Genomic DNA, 13,606 nt, shown 5'->3' with positions numbered 1-13,606 from the left:
ACTATGGTCCTCATTCACAAAGGAGAAATGCACCGCAGTGTAACGTATGCGTAAACAGATACTAAATATCATCGTATTTCTCTGTCCGATCACGCTGCGATTTGCTCCCGTCGTATTCAGGGAAGCTGGTGTAATCACTTAATTTGTGCGGATCGCAGAGTGTAGCCTTTCCGCATTTTTCCCAAGCGATTCGCCTGGTGTCGCCTGGTTAGAACGCCCATCCCACACCATATAAGGCAACAGGAAATATCGAAATACGTCATCATAGCCTGCACCGGGCTTTAAATTATATACAACAGCCGCGATGAGCTTGTAGAGCAGTTAATTTTGACAGGCGGGTCTCTGCATGGACAGATCTTCAAGCAAACAGCGCAAGTTTTGTATATAATTATAAACGAAACTTGCCAACTTGGCACGCATTGCTTCACTCCTTGTTAAATGTCAGAACGTTAATAAGTTAACTGATGTTACAGTTACTTTCACATAATGAGAAAGAAGTTAATTTGTATTGTTCACCACACAACCAAATGCTATATTAAAACTCGGCAATGATAAAAGGCCCTATTGATTAGTCTACTGCGGTGATTGATTCCCTGCCCTGCACTGTCGGATTTGGAAAGCAAATATATGGACATGCATGGACACAGGACATATTTTCTTTCTTTTTTTTCTTGTGGGATTTGGACTTAAGGCTATATTTCATCCGACCCAACTACGTTGTATGTTTCCTCAGCTGCAGGTAAGAGTTGGCTATTCTGTGTGGCGTCCGCATGTGATCAATATACATATTATAAATTAATACCACGACGCAAATGGAGGCAGATAGGTGCTTGCAGCAAATGCATTTAGGCCTACGTGAAACTTTAATTGGCTGAGTCTCTGTCAACATGCTGATCAGCGAGTTACAGTGGTAATAATAATCATCATCAACAGCCTTTCTTGTCTGTCTGTCCGTCATGTTTGTGAACAAGCGCGAGTGGAGGTGAGCTGGCTTAAAACTATGATATGACTGGCCGACTTTCAAACACGCTGATGCCATTCATTCAAATAGGCTAATGTGGTCTTCTATTTTTTATATAGGGCTAATCCCCCCCCACACACACACACACACGCACCGACAGTCAGACTGACTCAAAGGAGCTCCATAACGAAACAATTTAAATAGGCCTATACTGCAGACATTACTACACTAAACAACGTTGGATTCGTACAGTGCAGAATGCAGATAAGTGTATGTTCTTATTATAATTGTGAGTTTGTTTTTTAACATGCAGCGCGAGTCCGCGAGACTGCGAGAGCCGATCTACAAGCTCACAGCGCGTTGCACTGCGAGTAGAAAGCTGTCAAGTGAGCAGCGCAATCGCGCATGCTAGAAATATCCTAATAAATAAATAAAAAAGGTGTCGGGCTTGCAGGGGCAGTTTCTGTATGGCACTCTAGGCTAACCTGCCTCTAGAATGCATGCATTTAGGCATACAAGTGATACTTGGCTTTTATATAGGCTATATTTTTTTAATGTGCGACCAATGTTGGGGACACATGCCTACATATTTTATCTGAGATTTGGGGACTTTTAATTGATTCAGCATGAAGACTAAAGCCTTCTTAATAAATCTACGCAAGCCGTACACGACCATGAGAGGTGGCGCAGCTTTCAGCGGAATTTCCGACCAACCCACGTCACCGTCAAGTTCACGTTCAAGTTCATGAATTCCCACGTAATGTGGGAATCCACGTAAATGCCTGTCCGCTCACGCTCCGCTCACGTAACGTCACTTTATGAGCGTAAACGCCGTTATGAATGAGGACCATTAAACCCATCTTTGCACATCATGTTGACAGCACACAACAAAGGCTGACAGGCATGTACCCTTAGACATACAGTAGGATATGACTAGATTTGGTTCTTGCTATTATCCAATGTGCTTTCTTCTGCAACAGACAAGTACTGTACATACAAACACAGTTAGTGAGTATCCACTATCCAGTAGCTATGTTCGTCCAGCAATGCTGGCGTTATCCAAGATATCCAGTGAGATCCAAAAGGAAAACAAAAGTCTCACAAAACATGTTTGCTCTACAAGACTTCAGAGAGGCACCACCTTGTCTGTGGTGGTGGAGTCAGTGGATCTTGAGGGGCAGGAGTTTGCTGCGGCCTGCTTTCGCAGACCTGTGATGGGACACGGATGCAGCAGCTGAGGCAGCACCGGGTTGCGACACTTCAGAGAGGCACCACCTTGTCTGTGGTGGTGGAGTCAGTGGCTCTATATTGACTGACCTTCTGGCCCTTCGGTCTCGTACGGGTACCCCGTCTACTGTGAACAGGTCGTCATAGGAGGGCAGCTGGACAGAGGTGTGCGGGTTGCTCTGTCGAACTGGGTACTGGGTGCCCACTGCTTCATCATAGCTGGGCAGAGCGTAGCGCTGAGCCCGTTCCTCAGGACTGATCATAGAAAGAGATATAGTAGAGGCCGCCTGCTCCTCAGCCGCCACTCCGGGTCTTCCCTGACTCTGCAACCACTCCTGCTCCTGCTGTTTGTTCCTCATACGCATTGACAGCAGCAGCATGACCACATGCTCATGGGAGGGCAGCTGGACAGAGGTGTGCGGGTTGCTCTGTCGAACTGGGTACTGGGTGCCCACTGCTTCATCATAGCTGGGCACAGCGTAGCGCTGAGCCCGTTCCTCAGGACTGATCATAGAAAGAGATATAGTAGAGACGCATGAATATTGGCAGTACCCAATTTACAATTTAGGCATTTAGCAGACGCTCTTAATCCAGAGCGACTTACATTAAGCAAGAACAAAAAGCATACATCATCACATACATAAAAAGTAGTTATCATACTCATAGGTAAGCTAAGAACAGTGGAATATCTATATAATGGAACTATGCATGTATACTTTATAGTGCCATGTCTACATAAAATGCTATCTAAGTCTACATAAAAATGTCGGAGCTAGGGCAAGTGCTACGGGCCATGATGGAGTCTGAATAGGTGGGTTTTCAGACTACGGCGGAAGGTTGGGAGTGAGGCTGCAGTTCTGATTGTAATGGGAAGTGCATTCCATACTTTTGGAGCCAGAAGGGAGAAGAGTTAGGGATGAGCTTTGTCCCAGCGTTTTTAAGTGAAGGTACTTCCAGCTTCCCTGCGTTGGCTGATCCGAGTGCGCGGGAAGGTTTGTACGGTTCGATCAGACTTGCAAGATATGGGGGAGCCATACCTTTGGTTGCTTTGAATGCCAGCATCAGAGTTTTGTATTCTGTGCGGGCAGCGACCGGGAGCCAATGGAGGGAGCGGAGAAGGGGGGAGACATGTGAGAATTTAGGCTGGTTGAAGACCAAGCGAGCTGCAGCATTTTGGATCAGTTGGAGAGGCTTAAGTGCGCATGACGGTGACCCAAGTAACCAAGAGATCGATTCCTCATCAATTCTAAGTCAAATGCATATCGTCGCTGTTGGGTGGTAAAACCTTTCATGTTCAAAACTGTTTTTGCTACTTTTACACGTCACGCTTGCATGATGAAATGATTACAGCATTAATTTATGATTAATTTATTTATTTAGAAACATGACAAGCTGAAGTATGGAGATAAAAGGTTTCTACCCAACGATATGTGAAACTGACGATGCCATCTATCAAGGTTTGAAAACTAACTAATGCAAACAAAGCTTTAGATGCCACATATAGACCAGAACTGATACCACATAACATGCTGCTGTTATACAGTTAACTCACCGATACCAAATGTTCACATAAATAACATGCCATTAGACAGTTAACTCACGTTTCTACATCCGCCTGCTCCTCAGCCGCCACTCCGGGTCTTCCCTGACTCTGCAACCACTCCTGCTCCCGCTGTTTGTTCCTCATACGAAAACACATTGACATCAGCAGCATGACCACCCCCGAGCCCATCAACACGAAGGCCACGTACATGTAGGAGGTTTTCATGCGGTTGACAGGACCACCTCCACCTCCTCCAGGCTTGCCGCCTTCGTTCCCAGGCCCCTCGGTATGGTTGGCCACACTCCACACGATCATAATGATGCCAAGGGCCACTACTCCCACCCCCAGCGCACATAGTGCGTACTGGGAACCTGAGTTTCCGCTGTCACTATTGTTGTTGTTGTTGTTCCGGGAGCCCTCGTTTCTAGTGACGTTCGGGGGCACGTCACCGCTGGAGTGCATTTTGGTGTAGTCCCAGTCAAAGACTGTGGAGAGGGAGAGAGAGAAAGCCATGTAGAATAGTACAGGATAGGTTCAAACAAAAATAAGATAATACTGCGTGCCAACTGCTTACCAGATGTGTCGATGTTTCATGCTTATTATCGTTTTGAAGCGTCTGACAGTTGAAGAAAATAAATAACCCAACAATGTATGCCAAGATCTGTAAACTGATATACAGTCTACTCTGGCACTCCCTGCTCATCCCGCCTCTAAAAGCTAGCCGTCTCCCCCAAAGGCTTGTTTATTTATTGGAGTCCAAGGCCATGTTGTCAATGTAACTACTTGGAAATTCCTAGGTGAAGGGCGTGTTTTAAATGGTATAAAAATAATTACAGCACTTAGCCCTAGACTTGGATAACCCCGTCTATTACTCAATGTCACTCTAGACGTTATGAGTTATGGTAAAATAAAATTGCGTCTGACTAGGGCGTGGCTCCGTGGACCTCGGACTTGGTGGTCGTACACCAATCGCCTGTGATGCATCTATGATGAATACTTGGGTATAGCCTATCGGGCTATACCCAAGTATAGCCCGATAGGCTAGGTCAGCCTATCGGGCTCTGTGCATACAGTCATACTGTATCATTGTAATCCCGAGTTTCTAGAAGGTGGTATAGCCGTTTCTTATTCTGGTTCAATGCCTCATAGCTTTAATTGTGGAATGCCCTACCAAAACTTCCAGAATTCCATTCTGTGAATTACACCACATGTAAAGCAATTTGTATGTAAGTGGGTGTTGTTGGTATATTATTATTACTACTAAGCACTGGCAGACACCGATGTGTGACCGTATCCTTAGGATTGTGGGCAGTGTAGTATTTCTCAATGACATTGTGAATGAAAAATATTTTTTCTTAAACCTTTTTTGAGGGACGCTAGCCCGTCCAATACATGGCTTTTGAAGATGATGTCATATGGCATCCAATCTATGGGATTTTTTTTTGGTTTGTTTGTTTTATAGCAGTTATGACGCATGTGGCCGATATAAATACATCTTGTAAGTAATTTTGTTTCATACAAGAAACAAGCCAGGAGGCCCAAGGAAACACCATACTATGTGTAGCTACTAGCTACCATATTGGTCTTTGTGCATGGCATCTCATTTCACCATCTCCTGTGTCACAAGATAAACATCATACAAGCATGACTGTAGAAACAAACAAGCATCGTTGCGGTCCGGAGGAAACCTCATAACTCCATTTGAGGTTTTTGATTTTATTCCATAAATCAGTGCTATTGAACACCCTTTATGTCTGCATTGGACAAAACCTCTTAACTCCATTGGACCCTCAAACTGTCTGCTAAAACAGCGAACTCCACCACCTCTCTCCTTCTCATGCAAGTAATTGACAATATCTAAAGTCACAACACCAACTTTGATGAGGCAGTATTGCATCGTTTAAAAAATACAAGGTTTTATTTCCTTAAAATGATGGGAAACATAAAGTTCACTATTCATTCACCCCTTTCAGATCTGCAGTGAAGAAAGACGTCTCTCATCATACCTAACCTTGCTGAAGAATGTGTGGTATGATCCCTTATTGGTCTAACTCCACCCCCTCTGTGACAACTGGACATATAACTAACTAGCCCATTTAGGCAACCGTTTAAAAACAAAGTACCGGTATCCGTACAATCTTTTACAGCAGCAAAATGTGGCAGTGGCACCTGGGAGGCGGGAGAATGGGCACGTTGGGGCTGGAGAAGACTGGGTAGTGGCCATTAGGGAAATCTGGGCACGAGGAAAGGTAGGCAAAACTGGACTCTGGGCACTAGGGAAATATGAGCACCCACCCGGAAGAGTGGGCACCATAGAGTATATATATAATAGAGACTGAACTGGCGCGAAGCTCCGCCCCCCCAGCTATTCATGTCAGTGGAAGTTGCTCAGTGGCGTTTTGAAGCACCCGGAAGACTGCCGGAAGTACCGTCTCAGAACGTCTACTTCCGCATTTGACCACCAAATTTTGGTGGTCAAATGCGGAAGTGCAACCGAGCGCTCAATGTTAAAGCCCAGCTGCACGGGGTTTCCCGGTCATGAATCCACGGGTCCGCCTGTAGTCCCTCCTCCTACCACTAGGGAGGAGAGCTTCAACGTTGGAAAGTCTGCCTGCCCCCTTGGTGGGCACTCACTGGTGCAGTGGCGATTTTATCGACGGTGCAACAGGTGCATTGCACCGGGGCCCAGCCCCCCAAGGGGCCCATGAAGGGGAAGGAAAAAAAAGAAAAGAAACAGCTGACGCCGGGCCCCTGTTTTGTGAATGAAATAGCTGTGGCCGGTCGGTAAGGGGTTAAACGCTGAGAGAGTGTCTGGGCCCGTTTAGCAGTGGGAGGAGTAATGATAATTTGTCCAATCACCTTGATACCTGAACTGTCAATCACGAGTCGTGGAAATGAATGATGTCAGTCAGTTCCCCTTTAAAAAAAAACAAAGCGCGAATGGAATGGATGTGGAAGTTAATGTTGACACAAAAAGTGCAGCCTAGGCTAGGCTGGCTAGTGTATACTGTGCTTCTTAGCTTAGCTAGTAAAGCTAGCGCCTAGCATCATCATCATGTCTAAGAAGAACGACAAGAACAACAACAAGATTCCAACACAGTCAAAAAAGCATAAAAGTGGTAATGAAAAGAGGAAGCAAAAAGAGGAGCGCGATGAGCGTATAGCTAAAATGACAAAATTAGACAAGTTTTTTACAACACAGCAGCCTACCCAGCCCCAGGCAAACGCTAGCAGCGGTGCCTCTACAAATGAAGCGCCAGCCCCACCAGAAGCTGCCCAACTTCCCGCGGCTCCCGCCTCTCCAGGCGGCCAGGAGGAGACTCCCCCCCCGGGCTCTGCTCGTTCTTCTTCCCCGCCGGCGCCACCACCCCAGCCTCAGCGGTCGGAGTGGCCAACGAGTTCGACCCAACCGCCCCGTCCGGTAACAGGTACGGACGTCACGTCGCCTAGCTGTAAATAACAAACATAATTCTGATTATATAAAAGGTATTTATCATATTAATTTATTTTATCACCCCCGTGCCCCGTCCCACTTCTCCAGGCGGTCAGAAGGAGACAGAGTCGGCGGACTCTGTGACTGTCACTGTGCCCAGTGTACCCGCCACCAGTGAACCTGTTGCAGCAGAGCCTATTGATCCCCCCCGAATGCCCAGCACAGATCGAGGACTCTACGACATCACTCGCCGGCCTCCCGACGCCAAGACAAAAAGCTATATAATAGCAACGGGTTCATGTAGGCCTACCGGACCATTTCCCAGAGACGAAAAAAAAAGGTGTTTCTCTGAAAAATACTACACCACCACTACCAAGGCAGGTATCAAAATACCGAGATCATGGCTCTGTTATTCGCCCACGTTGGACTGTGCCTATTGTGAGCCGTGCTGGTTGTTTGCTGACCGGAGTGCACCTTTCTACAGTGATGCGTGGGTCAAAGGAGTACGGGACTGGCAACATTTATCTGACAGGATTGACTCACATGCACAATCTCAGATTCATACCGGAGCGTGTATCATATATGAAAATTGGAAGAGAAACGAGAGAATTGATGCAGATATGGAGAAAGACGTGAGAAATGCTGCCAATTACTGGAGACAGGTACTTGAGCGTATTATCAATGTTACAATCACTCTGGCCACTTGTAGCTTGTCTTTTAGAGGACACAGGGAGAAAATTGGACAGCCTAACAGCGGGAACTTTCTCAGTATAATACAGCTTTTAGCATGTTATGATCCAGTTCTAAAAGAACTTATTGCGCGACCACAAGGTTCTCTTAAATACTTGAGTCATGGCATTCAAAACGAAATAATCTACATTATTGCAAAACGGGTGCAGTGCGATATTCAAGAGGAAATAAAAAGTGCTCAATTTTTCTCTGTTATTATGGACACAACCCAGGACATTTCTAAAATAGACCAGATGAGCCAGCTTTATAGGTATGTGATTATCGAGCAGGATGAAAACAACAACGCTAAAGATATCCTGATAAAGGAGGCTTTTCTAGGTTTCGAGACAACAGAGGAAACATCAGCCCATGAGCTGCAGAAGAAAATTGTGGGTGCCATACAGCGTAACGGATTTGACTTGAGCAAATGCAGGGGCCAAGGATACGACGGCGCGGCTAACATGAGTGGAGTATATTCCGGTGTGCAGGCCAGGATCATGGAGATGGAGCCGCTTGCCAAATATGTGCACTGTGCTGCACACAACTTGAATCTGACTCTAAATGACTCTGTTAAAAATGTACCAGAGATGCGTCAATTCTATGACACTGTGGAGTGTATTTATGTATTTTTTGGCCAAAGTATTAAGAGATGGTCGCTCCTTACTGGTCTAATTTCATCTGAACGCTCAGAGCATGCTAATGTTACTCTAAAACGTCTCTGCCCCACTAGGTGGTCCTCAAGGCATGATGCCCTTAATGCCCTGAGGTACCGTTATGTAGATATCATGAAAGCTTTAGCTAAAATCAACCTCGTGGGCACAAAAAAAGAGGAACGTGATGAAGCTACAGCCTTGAAAAAGAAAATGGAAAATTTCAGCTTTATTTTCCTAGTCATACAGCAAACCAAAATACTGGAAAATGTGAATGCAGTGTCTCAAATGTTGCAAGCAAAAGATGTAGACCTGCATAAAGCAGTTGTACACCTCTCCAAAATAATTCAGACCCTCTCTGAATACCGAGAGGGCTTTGACGAGGTCAAGCGCACCGCTCAAAATGTTGCAGCAAAATGGGGAGCACAGAGCGAGTTCGTGAATACACGCAATAGAAGAGTGAAACGCCACTTTGATGAACTATGTGAAGACGAAAGGCTTGCTGATGGTGAAAGCTGCTTCAGAATACATGTCTTCAACGCCAGCCTGGACATCATTATCAGCCAGCTTTCACAGAGGTTCATTTCTATGCGTGAAACTAACGAGGTGTTCCACGCTATCCACCCGGGCACACTGAACAAAGCGCAGGATGACGCACTTCACGAGGACGCACGGCGCCTCGCGGACCACTACAGCAGGGATTTATCCTCAAGTTTCCCTGATCAACTCCTTGCATTCAGAGCCTGCTTCAAGTCTGAAATAGCAAAAGAGCCAACTGTGAAGGATATGGCTAAGATGCTTATTGTGGAAAACAGCACCATGGCAGCATCATTTACTGATGTTTGCACTGCGTTAATGTTATATCTCACCATACCTGTCACTGTAGCGAGTGCAGAGCGCTCATTCTCCAAGCTCAAGTTGATAAAGACTTATTTAAGGAGCAGCATGGGACAAGAGAGACTCAGTGGACTGACTACGCTTTCTATTGAGAACTGCAGAGCGAGGGCTTTGGACCTGAGCAGCCTCATCAATGACTTTGCTGAGTACAAGGCCCGTAAGGTGACCTTCTAGGCTTCTAATGAGTGAGTACTCTGGCAACAGCCACATCCATTCCATTCATTAATGCTGTGGTTTTGTAAGGCATATAATGAGCTGTGTTGTTCTTGATGGTTATGCTATGGACATACTGTGGAAGTGGAATATATAATCTTTGTACAAGCTTTGTTAGTGTATGCTATATTTGAATGTTTGATAGTTTGGAGACATCAGGCTGTGGTAGTTTTGTTTGGTCAGGGCAGGTTGTTTATTGATTATATGGACACTGAGTTTGGCAGCTGGTGCTGAAAGGCTGGTTTAAATGATGAGTGTGTGTGGCTCTGTTTACTCAATGCTGTACCATATGTTCTCATGCCAATAAAGCCCCTTTGAATTGAATTGAATAATTTAATTGTGTGGCCGGTCACCTCACCTGTAATGTTAGTCTATACCTATTGTGTGTGTGTGTGTGTGCGTGTGTGCGTGCGTGCGCACGCACGCACACTTGTTTATGGCGGTGGTGGGGGGCCCACAAAATATTCTCGCACCGGGGCCCACCATCAGGTACTTCCGCCACTGCACTGGTGCACTGACGGTGAGATGATTGAATAGCCTACTTTATTAACAGCAATAGGCCTACAAAGCATACATTACAAAGCGTGCGTAAAGACAGCATTTCCACTATTTTGTCTACTTCTATATCAGACTGTCAGTTATCAAGATGTCTGTGTGACCGCATCTCACTGACACCACAGACTATGGGCTCTATTTTCGTCCATGCTAAACCCCTTGGGCCCTATTTTGCGTGTCTTAAGTACCAGGTCTTATGACTTAACTTAAGACCTGGAGGCGTGGTCAATGCTGTTTGGCCACTCAGAATAGCCAAATGGCATTGATCACGCCTCCAGGTCTTAAATTAAGTAATAAGACCTGGTACTTAAGACACGCATAATAGGGCCCCTTATCTCTAAACTACTTTGCCTTGTTTTACTATTTTTTTAAAACATTTTGGAATAGTTATAATAGCCAATATACAAGCTCACAACGTGCCGATGTAGATTGGATATTTTAACTATATTCAAAAATATTTTTAAAAATAGTTAAAAAAAAACGAAAAAAAACCGAGCAAAATAGTTTAGGGATAAGGGATTTAGCATGGACGAACACAGAGCCCTATATGTTTTACTGAAAAGTAAAATAAATAATCTAAGCAGGTATTGGAGTTCCGAATTAAATTCAGTCCATTTCCAAATAAACCCACAGGGTGATGGTGTAGCCCAGGGGTTCTCAACGTTTTTGGCCGGGGACCCCCGGAAATGCTTTGGCAATGTCTCGGGACCCCCGCCCCGCCCCCTCCCGACCCCCAATATAAATTGACTGCTACAATAACCTTAAACCATTTTGGGCGGGAACCCCTTTTGGTGTTTTAAGCATTGTTATAATTTAGCTATTGAAAAATAGCAGATCTACAAGCTCATAGCGCGCCACCGAGTGGCGCGCTATGAGCTTGTAGGTCTGCTATTTTTGAAAAATCGTGAAAATAAAATAGGACAGATAGGACTGTGTGAGATGTTTGGCAAAATGTTTAGGAGTAATATAAACATGTTTGCCTTTGATGGCAATTGGATGATTTGAGGCATTTTGTTCCAAAAATGTGTTTTGCAAAAATCAACCTGTTGGTGGCGCTATAACAGGCCAATGTGAAAAGGGTGGGATATATTCCTCAGCCTAGTAAGAAAATGTGTGAAAGATTTCACGTAAATTGCATGCTGCGTTCATGATTTGAGGCTTTTGTTCCAAACGGGGCAATCTTGCAAACTGTGAAAGCCAATTATAGCCAATTAGGATGGAATATGAAATATCGGACAGATCCGACTTGAGCACATGACCATAGAGATACTGTGTAAGGATTGGTGAGATTTTTGGACAGAATCTGGAGGAGTAATATCAAAAAATGTGTTTTACAAAAGTCGGCCTTCTGGTGGCGCTATAAAAGGCAGATGCGGAAAATGCAAGTCAAAGGTTTGTCCTTGGCCTCTTGCAACGTTTCATGCAGATCGGTGCAGTTTTAGGTAAAAAATGTGAAAAGCTGCCTCATGGTGGCGCTATAACAGGCCGTTCTGGAAAATGCGGGGCAGAGGTTCATCGTTGGCATCCAAGGAGTGTGTGTGCAAAGTTTGGCATCGACCGGATTAACGGTGCCGGAGATTAGCTGTACACAGACGGACGGAAGGAAGGGCGGACGGACACACACACACACGGACGGAGTGCAAAACATACTCTCTCCCCATGCCTTCGGCCTGGTGGAGACAATAATCAACTACACTTTAGAAACAAGGCCAAATAAACTACACTTTAGAGACAAGACCAAATAATCAACTACAATTTAGAAACACGAGCAAATAAACATCTACACTTTACAAGACCAAATAAACAAGACCAAAGTCGCTTATTATAATCAGACATGGCTACACAGGCTGAATAGGCCACATGAGCATCAGCTGTTTATATCATCATTATGCATTGACTGTTTAGAAAGTAGCAGATCTACAAGCTCACAAGTCTTTTAGATGGGTCCCAGCAGGGACAGTTCTACTTCAACAACGTTAGAGTACAGTACAGAGTACAGTATTGCATCCCAGGACCCCCGGAGGGTGACACATGATTGCGTCCTTTCTCAATGTAGTGAGTCTAAGGATGCAGGCTGTTTGCATCACTGCACGACTCCACATATGTCTACAGATGTGGGAGAGTTTTTTGGAGTTTTAGCAAAAAGTGTGTTTGGAAGAAAACACACAAAATGGTGGAAAATCTAGTCAGACACAATGGTCTTAGATTTTAGATTTGACAACCCACAGTTTGACTTAGAGGCCAATATGTGCTATGAGGCCTAATTGACAAATGTGTGGAAGAGGTTCTTCCTCGGCCTACCAGGACACACACACACACACACACACACACACACACACACACACACACACACACACACACACACACACACACACACACACACACCTTTGTCTGACTCTGTCTGTGTCTCAGAATGTGCTGTACAGTAATAGAGAAGTTCTACTCTAGTATCTGAGCTGCTGATCCATATTATTTCACGATTCCCTCCATTGTCTCCATAGAAAACCAAGGGTTAATTACCTGTTGGGTTTGTGGGTGCAGTCAGTCTGAAAAGGGTTGTAGTGGTGAGCTGCAGCTATGGTCCAGGACAGCCCACTATGGTCCAGGACAGTCCAGTATGGTCCAGGACAGCCCACTATGGTCCAGGACAGTCCAGTATAGTGTCAGCATTGACTTGGAACTGCAGCCTTTATACTGTAACAATGGCAGGGTGTGGCCAATGCATGCATCCAGCCACTCATATTATGCAGGAATAACCCGTTTAACTGGATAAACCCTACCTTGGGGAAAGGACCTAACCATAACCCTCTCCCAACCAGTGTTGGGTAACTAACACTACGTAACTTAATATATTACGTAATATATTACCGGAATACGGTAACTTGTAATATAATACATTACTTAACAAAAAAATTGTAATATATTCTAAAAATCTTTCTGTATTACTGCATTACTTTCTGTATTACTTTCTGTCTGTCTGTCTCGTTGCCCGTGGCTCTGTCTTGTGACATTATGTGACAACTGCAGAAGTTAAAAAATTACGTATTTCCGCTCCCCACTAATAGTTCTCAGGTCTGGTGTTTGTCCTCTTTTTGTCGTGTTTTCAAATGGATTTGGCTAGGCGGCCGTTTGGCCTCGCCTTATTGTAGATACGCCACTGGTCTACGTAATGTATAATTTATAATTATACTAAATATTTAATTGTTCGATTTGAGCATTTAAAAAAAAGTAATATGTAATAGTAATATTAATATATTACTCTTGCTCAGACAGTAATATGTAATACAATATATTACTTGACAAATTAAGGTAATAAGTAATACGAAATATATTCCAAATATAAAGTAATATACCCAACACTGCTCCCAACCCTTAACGCACCCCTCACCAACCTTAAT

At 44.6% G+C, this 13,606-nt stretch overlaps 1 protein-coding gene across 1 annotated transcript; it reads right to left on the bottom strand.

Annotated features, from left to right (window-relative positions):
- Window positions 1-2,121: 2,121 nt before the first annotated feature.
- Window positions 2,122-4,193, bottom strand: LOC306941936 (transmembrane protein 51-like; the record flags this gene model as incomplete). Its single annotated transcript, XM_079527574.1, has 3 exons — window positions 2,122-2,170; window positions 2,279-2,692; window positions 3,790-4,193. The coding sequence occupies 3 exons, from the start codon at window positions 4,191-4,193 to the stop codon at window positions 2,122-2,124; spliced, it is 867 nt and encodes a 288-aa protein (XP_079383700.1).
- Between the last annotated feature and the right edge of the window lie 9,413 nt (window positions 4,194-13,606).

Source organism: Electrona antarctica, assembly GCF_951216825.1.
Source record: "Electrona antarctica genome assembly, chromosome: 18".
Taxonomy (NCBI): domain Eukaryota; kingdom Metazoa; phylum Chordata; class Actinopteri; order Myctophiformes; family Myctophidae; genus Electrona; species Electrona antarctica.
This window is presented reverse-complemented; position numbering and strand designations above follow the sequence as displayed.